This window comes from Colletotrichum acutatum, assembly GCF_030867785.1.
Source record: "Colletotrichum acutatum strain CBS 112980 chromosome Unknown BDZ83scaffold_31, whole genome shotgun sequence".
Classification (NCBI taxonomy): domain Eukaryota; kingdom Fungi; phylum Ascomycota; class Sordariomycetes; order Glomerellales; family Glomerellaceae; genus Colletotrichum; species Colletotrichum acutatum.
The window spans coordinates 118,954-127,865 of NW_026849025.1; the positions used below are offsets into that span (position 1 = coordinate 118,954).

An 8,912-nucleotide genomic window follows, 5' to 3' on the forward strand; every position below is an offset into this window, starting at 1 on the left:
GGGTTGAACCTCAGCTCAGCATGGGGAGGCCCCTTTCTCGACGTGTCATTTGTGGAAGTTAACGCCTGTTTATTCAGTGGTTCCAGAAGGCACCGACGTATCTCGGGCTCTAGGTCGAAGCTCTCTGGAACTGGCTTGGTCTTGATGGTCCGAGAAGGGGACGACCTCTGGAGGCGCAAACCCCGTGCCGTTGGCGTCCCCGGCGGGATGGCCTCGAAATGACGAGAATCTCCCCAAGAGCATCGGCCATGTCATGAAGCCATCACCCCATCGCTCGATGAAAGAACCGAGCGGGCGCAAAGGCGACGTGGAGATGGGCGTCGAGATCTGCCCCGCGAATAAGTGGATGGTCGGGACTCACTCGGGCGAGCAGTTTGGCGGCCAAGAGAATTGCGTAGTTCTAAGAGCCGTGAACCGTCTGCTTGGGTGTGCATAGTGGGCACGCCGCTCGGAAAGCTGCTGCTATGACCAGTAATGAGTGAATGTCTAGCTGGTCCGAGCCTATCTTGTTTAAACTGTCTTTTGAACGTTGGCCCCGGCCCAAGCCGTCGGCCAGATACTTCGTGATTGAAAGGTGCTAGGTAGGTCCAGCAAAGGAGGCTTTGCACTTTGGCTGAGTCGTCGGTTTTCTTGTGCTGAATCAGTCGAACTCAGTATGGCGGTCTTGACTAGGAAGACCTTGTCAGCCCTCGGCGATAGGCGCTAGCGCAAGGCGTACGGGTCGAGTGAGGTTCAAAGTAGTCTTGTCTCCAGGTCGAATACGTGATGGATCCATTCCGAGCTGGAGGCTCACAAAGCCGGGACGGCGGCGTCTGAGCGGACGCTTGACCGCCAGTCGCATATTACCGGCTACAGAAGTCTGTGGATCAGCTATCGTCTGGCAGGTGTCTCTGTGCTGCGTGACTGTTGCGCACAGCGACAGGCGTCACCGTACCCAGCGAGACCGACCCTTTTTTTCGCCACGGATCATTCTTGTTCAGAAGATGGAGAACGGAGCCTTGCAGATCCAAGCCTGAAGACGGATGCTGAGGACGAACGGTGTGTGTGTGTGTGTGTGTGTGGGCAGAACAGCAGCCAGGCACCGCATACTGCATATGTGAGGTCAGGCGGCACAACGATCCACGACAGGAGCTGCCTGGATCGATGACTGCATGTCCTGGACAATGATTGACGGCCGTCGATTCGATTCGACGAAACCTTGTGTGCTATTTCGAGAGGTGCCTGGTTGCCATGACGGGTTTGTGTGGTTTCGTTTGGAGTCGTTTGTGACACGGCTTGTCAGGATGCAGTCGACAAAATCTGGCGGATCATTGTGTACCTGACACGGCTTGTGTGATGAGGACGCGTCTTGGGGGCGAGGGGAAAGCGTGAAAGTCGGGCGAGGAGGACGAGGAGGGGGAGCATGGATCGCCAGGAACAGGGACAAGACCGGACGAAAGAGACGTTAGGTACGACACAGTGTGGGAGCGAGGAGTTGAAGACGAGCCGGCGATGTGACGCTGGACTATGCGGCTTGTCCCAGTTGCGAGTGGTGCATTGTGAATGCAGTGCAGTGCAGTGCAGTGCAGTGATGCCATCGCGATCGACCGGCGCCAGCAAAAGACGCCCTCGACCTGCAGTATGATGCAGGTTGACAGGACCATGTTGAAAGTTCACGCTGCAACCGCATGTAGACCTGATTTGGAGACTTGGAGCGAGAGAAAAAGAGTGTGGATGAAAACCAACTAGAGGTTCCCATTGGGAAAAGACTGGATGAACGACGTGAGCAGGGGTCAGGGAGCGACGTTTCTAAGGTGGACACATCCAGCGTACCTTCCTCCGTTCGGGTACCTTACAGCTAGCGAGTGGTTCTTTCCTTAGGTTTGGTGCAAGTGCGACTGGCAAGTGCAACGGAAGGCGGAGAAGCCGCGCACTGTGAGCAAACCGTTGCGGGTCTCTATGCGTTGAGGGGGAGTGTTCATACCTTCCCCCATGAGAGAACCTAAGCACCCCTGCCACCGTCTCGCGGACGTGAGACTGACGGGATAGTTTGAGCCGACTAAGCCTGCCGTTTTGCCCGCACATGACGAGTCTTGTTCTAGGATATTTTGGCTCAAGGTACTCCGCACATTACCTAAGCACACCAGTAACTTGACATGGGAAGCAAGACAGCCCAGAAGGGCAAACGGATGGAAAGTGCGGGAAGGGATGGAGTAGGAGGGACGCGACAGATTGGCGGGATAAGGTGTCATGAGAATGCATAACAAAACACATTATAGCACCCTCCCCTACCCGTGCCTGGATGTCGGGACGAGATAACGGCTGGGATTCGGGGACTTTAGACTTTGGATGATCTTGACGTCGGAGGGTTGGAGGAAGTCTGACTGGACTGGTTGGTCTTGATTCTCGAATAACCAAAGAGCAAGCATCCGTATCGTTATCCGTAAAGCATGGTGCGGATGTCTGAGAGCTCAGAGGGGGGACGGATACATAAGGTAGGTACCTTACGGAAACAAGCCCCTGTTCAAACAGCACCGATAAGACGGTCGTGGCTTTGCGGCTGCGAGTCTTTTGGCGTCGTTCGGTACAGAGTATGGAGTGCGGCTGCATCTTTCGCATGAGAACAGCCCCGAACCGAGTGGTTCGAAAACGAGTTGCCTGCTGACTCCACTTGAAGTTGTTCGTGTCGTCTACGTACGATACCATCCGTTGCAAGTCCAATACAAAATCCACTGCTCTTTGTTCTCTGGGCCAAGACATGTTTCTATTCGTTCCTTGCATCCCCTTTCTTAAGCTGCCGTCCGACCTGGGTGTCTGCATTACCTATGGATTCAAAGTACGTACCTTGTCAGTCACCCCTGTGCCTGAGGACCGAACCAAAAAGATGGACCCCGTCCATGCAACTGTGCTTCACTGCTTGCTCCGTTCTGGGCCCACACAGTCTCATCAGCCACAGTCACAGCCAGACGTGTACGTACTTACACATGCAAAGTATGGAGCACGTACTCCATAGACGTGGACTTTCCTTTCCAAGTCATGCTTGACGGGAATCTCCTTGGACCTTCCGTTCATCGTCCCACCGTCCGGCTCTTATGCCTCCCTTTCCCGGCAGAATGCCAGAATCTACAGGACCAAGCCTCGAGGCCGAGCCTTCCAGGGCGATCAACAACGGAGCGAGGATGCGGACGGTGGAAGTTGACCACTGACAGCCAGACAGCGTGAGCCTTGAGGGAGATCCGCACTTGCCTCCACAGATGCTGATGCAGCGCGCATCAGACACCGGCCGCGATTTTCTCTTACGGCCCCCAAAAAGGATGGAGACTCTCTCGTCCGTCTCCCCTCACTTACCGCGCAAGGTACGGCCATTTTGGCGGAAAGCGCGACACATTCTGCGAGTATCTTGCTCTGCTTCAGTCTCCGGCCGTGGCCCATGCTTCGCGACCCACGGCGTCTGGCGTTGCGTTGGACGAGAGTCACAAGACGGTGAGGACCAAAAGGATAGGCGACACGATTCGTACCAAGTACCCATAGCGGGCAGCGAAGAGACTGGGCCGGATGATGCGCACTCTCTCGCCAGTTACCTTACCTCATGCTTATGCGGCATCTCTCGAGCCGCAAAACACGTGGTAGTGTCTGTCTACAGAGTAGACGGATACTCTTTAGTTGATACTAGCCACTAGCCTGGCATCGGACACGAGGTAGGAAAGGATGGACGTTTTCTGATAATCAGAGCCTGAGGATCCGTTCGTGTAAGTACTGCGAAGGCATGATGCTGTGTGTTTATCGGCGTCCAGGTCGTGGACGGATACCGCGCGATTCGATTCAATGCGTCCATCGGGCGCGACCCCGTGAACCCAACAAGAGCGAAAGAGAGGCACTCTGGCACTTGCCGGTCTCCCTTTTGGCCTCCCGCTTGCTGGGATAGGCCTCCCTTTTGTCGTGTATGGTCTCTCCTCGGCCGCTGCATGTTTCTGCTCCCCCACCTTTCTCTCAATGGCCACTGGGCACAAAGAAGCAGTCCAGCATCAACAGGGCAAGGAACTGCAGCAATGAGCAGGGTCATGATCCATGGCGGGTGCGATGGTGCACCTCCTATCAGCAGCCCCGATGAACCAACGGCGGCGCGCGGCGTTGCGGCGGTGTGTAGTCATTCTGGTGTGGGAGAGCGGAGAGAGAACGAGACTGGTCTGGCTGGTTTGGCTGGTCTGGATCTGGATTGGGGGATACGGATGCATGAGGTGAGGCGCAGGACGCAGGAACAGGTCGACAACGCATACTCGCATGCACACACAAGGTGCACAATTACCAGCTCGAGTACGGAGTACGCCCACGCAGTAGTGTAGAAGCAGGATGGATGAGAGACGGGACGGATGATGGAGGCTAAGAACAGCTATGCAGGAGAAGGAGAGGAAGAGACAAAGTGGAAGCGAGAGAGAAGGTCAGAAAAGGCTAAACGGGGGGGGGAACAAACCGCTAAAGCCACTTGGGGCAAGGTTTACCAGCTTGGGACAGGTTCCGTTCATCGGCGGCAGGTACGAACGGTAAAGTGGCTTTTCTCGACGAATAAGAGAAGGCGCGTACCTGGCACTACCCTTGTGCACCCAGTCATTGTGCACTAGCCACTGGCCGCTGGTCGCTGGTGGTGTCGCCCATACGTCCAGCCCCGGTCCTCGTCTTCGTCCCCCGTCAACGTCCGTCGTCCAGACTTCAAGTGTCCACATCCACGTCCAGTCCGCCGCGTCCACCTGTCTGGGTGCGTCAATTGTCTGGCTTTCACAGTTTTTTTCTCCTGTGCGGCGTGCGGCGTATCTGCCCCATCCACAGTTCCACACCCATTCGTGCTGTGGACACTGAACACTGCACCTGCAGTTGAGGAGAGAAAGGGACCTGGACGGGAACGAGCAAGAGCAAAAGCTGCCCCAAACCCTGCTTGCCAAAAAAGGGGCGGGGGAAAGAGGTTACGGAGTACCTTACTTTACCATAAGGAAGGTGCATTCACATGATGCGTACTCCTACCTAAGGCTAGAGCATACGTTTTCCAAGTACCAGACTCAACCTGGACCTCAACTTCAGTCTCCTTGCTCCGTACGGAAGAAGGTACCGTGTATGGACCCATGGAACCTATGAACCGTTTCTAACTGGTGCCTTTCACATCAACGGTCCCATCCATCTATCCTATGCCCTTGCCCATGACCATCCCGCAGACCGCACACACCACTGGCTGCTGAGCCGCCGCTGCACACCTCACGTCCCACATCCCACGTCCGGTCTTTCCTTCCCCCTGTCATCCAAAGACCCCACTTTTCCACACCTCACCCCAACTCGACTCGCCTCACACCCTCGTCCCTCACCCGCCCGCAACCCACACGCCTCACTCCTCTCCTGGCCCTGGGGCCGTCCATCCAGACCAAACCTCTTCCCAGCGAGGAGCCCTAGACAGCACCTCAAGTATTCGTAGTGGGAGAACAAGTACCCAAGGCGTGTCTACAGGCGCAACACAGTAGGTGAGAAGCGAAAAGGGAACTCCTGGAGCTAAGGCGAGTCCATGGGAAAAGGTACCTTGCCTTACACATAGAGGGGAGAGAGAGAGAGGAGGAGACAGGCACCTCACACCTACCCAGGAACAGGGTGGATTGGCGCCGGTTCCTTCGTTCGTTCGTTCGTCTGTTCTGTTCCCTTTTTTTTTTACTGGGGCCCGCCGCCTCGCGCCCATCCATTCCTTTTCCTTTTTCTCCTCTCTTGCCCCCATCCCTCCTGGTGTTCTTCCTCATCCCATCTCCTCATCGTCATCCTCGTCGTTCACGACAATCCCTTCCCTCCTATTCCTCTTCCCCCACTCCTTTTTTTTTCCTTTTCACAGTCACTCTCTTGAAATAATTCAACCATCTCAACTTCCGAATCCCGTCACTCCTTTCCGGGTATTCTCATTACGTTCCTTCCCGTCTGGTTGAATTACACACATTCGTTCTTCGCGAACCAAACGACACTATTCACACATAAATCTCACCTCCTGTTCCCCCTGTTGGATCAGAGACCACACTCCTTAGCATCTTTTGCCTCACAGCTCATTCTATACCTTCCCTTAGCTTTCACAGCACCATACCTGTTACCACCCATTTACACCTAGTACCGCATCTGCGCGTTTTCGTGAACTATACGATCCTCGACATCCCGATCACCTCCTGGACGCGACTAATACCGAGACTCCCTCACCTCGCGAACATCCGCCCACCCTGATCTGATCAACCACATCGCACCACATCACAAGCGATCAGCCTCTTCGACTCCATTCTAACCGAACGAAGGAATTTCGAGAAGGAAAGAAAGAGAAAAAGACATGGCTACCGAGGTCGAACACCCCGTGGGCCTCGTCCAGCAAGTCTCGACACCCGGCTCATCCACCCCTCAGGATGTCTCTCCCACATCCGCCCACAAGATGGACCAAACTCCCTCCCCCTCCACCTCTACCCACAATGGACAGCCTCCCTCTTCGCAATCAAGGCGCCCGCCGCGCAAGAGCACCCTGACCCAGCAGCAAAAGAACCAGAAGAGACAGCGCGCGACTCAGGACCAGTTGACGACTCTCGAGGTGGAATTCAACAAGAACCCAACCCCCACTGCCACCGTCCGTGAGCGGATAGCAGAAGAGATCAACATGACCGAAAGATCTGTTCAGATCTGGTTCCAGAACAGGTACGCCCTCTACTGCCCCTCGCCTTCCGGTTCTGCAGCCTGATACCCCTGAATTACCACTAATACTCCACAGACGCGCCAAGATCAAGCTTTTGGCCAAGAAGAGCCTCGAGACCGGCGAAGATATTGATTCGATCCCTGAGTCCATGCGAGCCTACCTCGCTATGCAGGCGATGGAGTCCGGCAAGGGTCTCGGCGGCCCCTTCCTTGGCCGTACCGGCCTTCTCCCCTACGGCCACAACAATATGCTTCTCGGCGGTGACCAGAACGGCCAGGGCAAAGTTTGTAAGTCTAAGAAGTCCCTGGCAAATCATCGACGAAAGCAGCACTAATATTCTCAGTGATCCATCATCTGACCTGCCGCTCTCTGAGCATCGGCAAGTGGACTCGCGTGGGACACAACACGATGGATCTCATCATCTTCTACTCCCCCGACAAGTGCACGATGACCTACTACATCAACAACGAGCAGGCGGGTTACAAGATCGAGTACCCATTTGCTTACATCAAGAACATCTTCCTCGAGAACCAGGAGGGTGACCCCAACAAGCCTGGTGGCATCGTCATCGAGCTGAACCGGGCTCCCAACTTCTTCATGGACTCCTCCCCTCAGGCCAGCGGATTCTTCCAGTGTGGCGACTTCACCGAGGACCAACAGGCCTCGCACTGCTTGGTTCACCACCTCGGTGGCAACCCCAAGGTTCTCAGCGGCCAGTTGGCTAAGCTTGTCTCCTTGGAGGCCTTCATGAACCGCAACAACCCGCACCCCTTCATCGACCAGCAGCACGCCCTGTCCATGTCTGCTCCTGTGTCCCCTAGCCGCCCTTCATCGCAGCCCAACTTTGCTCAGCCGCACGTTGGCATGTTCCAGGAGTCTTGGGGCATCAACCATATGCACCCCGGCATGCGCGGTCCTGGCCACAAGAGACAGCGCAGTCGCTCCGTGCCTATGGCCGTCGATTTCTCGATGCTCCAAACCCCCATGCCCTCCTTCTACATCCAGCAGCCGGGTGAGATGGCTGCTCCTCAGACGCCTGGTCCCAACATCTACGCACCGATTCCTCAGGCGCCCGGTGGACTCGGCCCGAATTTGAGAATCGACACTCAAGCCGGATTCGGTCTTGATATGCGCCAGTACCCCATGTCTGCCACCACCGCCTCTCCTTCCGAGTTCCCGACGAGCCCCAACTTCTTCTCCCAGGGCCCTGAGCCGAGCCCTCTCCCGGCCGCTTCCAGCTACAACACGCCGTACGGCAGTGCCTTCCTCTCCCCCATGGCCCACCCGTCACCGAGCATGATCCCGCCCTCCGTGTCTCCCCTCTCATTCGGCAGCCACCACGGTGAGCCGTCCATCGTTGAGCAGTCACCTCCGCTCTCCATGCTCGGCAGATCTGCTTCCGCCGATATCTACCAGCAGGGCGACAATGGATCATGTGCCGTGTCTGATGATGGCACCGGCCTGAACGAGATGTACTCCAAGCACACCATCAACTTGCCGATGCACCCTCACTCACCTGCGTATGGTGAGCAAGGCCACAATGACCTCGACATGAACCAACTGGTACAGTTTGACCACGTTGACCCCAACTCAATGTCTCCCGAGTCCATGCACCAAACACCCCACTGATTCCTGAGTTCGGCCTGCCGTGCCTGAATACGTCAGGAAGACTCTGGGGTTCCTTTGACTAGGATATGGCGTACATACAAACTTGGGAAGGCGTGCTCTCTCAAATGGTTTATTCGAGAGAGAGGAGTTGCTTGCCTTGGTCATTCACAGCTGGCGTTTTTGGCGCTCGACATATACCAGATGGGGTTGCGCTTGGTCTACTTTCAACACCGATGACTATGATGTGTGATTCAGTTCTCACTACAACATCATCCATCGGCCACGACGACTCTGCATGACGATATCTCTATTCGGAATCTCGATCATGCATGTCCGGCACAGGCGATCGTACCTTTGCACACTTTTTTTTTTTGGATTTGTTTCACCTTTCGAGTCATTTATTGTCGCGAACAAAAATACGGCTTCTGGTACGAGGGTGTGGGCATCTCATCATGCCCCAATCCATCACCAAACCTAGTCCTTTTGCCACGCCTACCGCGCGGAGACGATGGCGTGGCCCCTAATATCCTCCCCTTCTCTCTTGGTTGGCTTGCGCTGCACATCGCTGTCTCGTTGATTTTTTATTTCATCTGTCATCGTTCATGAATCTCAGATGTCCTGGCTGCGGGTTTTG

The 8,912-nt window shown here is 55.5% G+C and overlaps 2 protein-coding genes across 2 annotated transcripts; one reads left to right on the forward strand and one right to left on the reverse strand.

Moving 5' to 3' along the window:
- Positions 1-81: 81 nt before the first annotated feature.
- On the reverse strand, positions 82-3,051 carry BDZ83DRAFT_774021 (uncharacterized protein; the record flags this gene model as incomplete). Its single annotated transcript, XM_060515411.1, is given in 4 exon segments — positions 82-702; positions 719-859; positions 2,272-2,802; positions 2,962-3,051. 4 exon segments carry the CDS (start codon positions 3,049-3,051, stop codon positions 511-513), a joined length of 954 nt encoding a protein of 317 aa, XP_060366630.1. The 3' UTR covers positions 82-510.
- A 3,265-nt stretch (positions 3,052-6,316) lies between these two features.
- BDZ83DRAFT_650278 (homeobox domain-containing protein) lies at positions 6,317-8,299 on the forward strand (the record flags this gene model as incomplete). The annotated part of the gene is made up of 3 exons (XM_060510360.1): positions 6,317-6,672; positions 6,746-6,957; positions 7,014-8,299. The coding sequence occupies 3 exons, from the start codon at positions 6,317-6,319 to the stop codon at positions 8,297-8,299; spliced, it is 1,854 nt and encodes a 617-aa protein (XP_060366631.1).
- Positions 8,300-8,912: the final 613 nt, after the last annotated feature.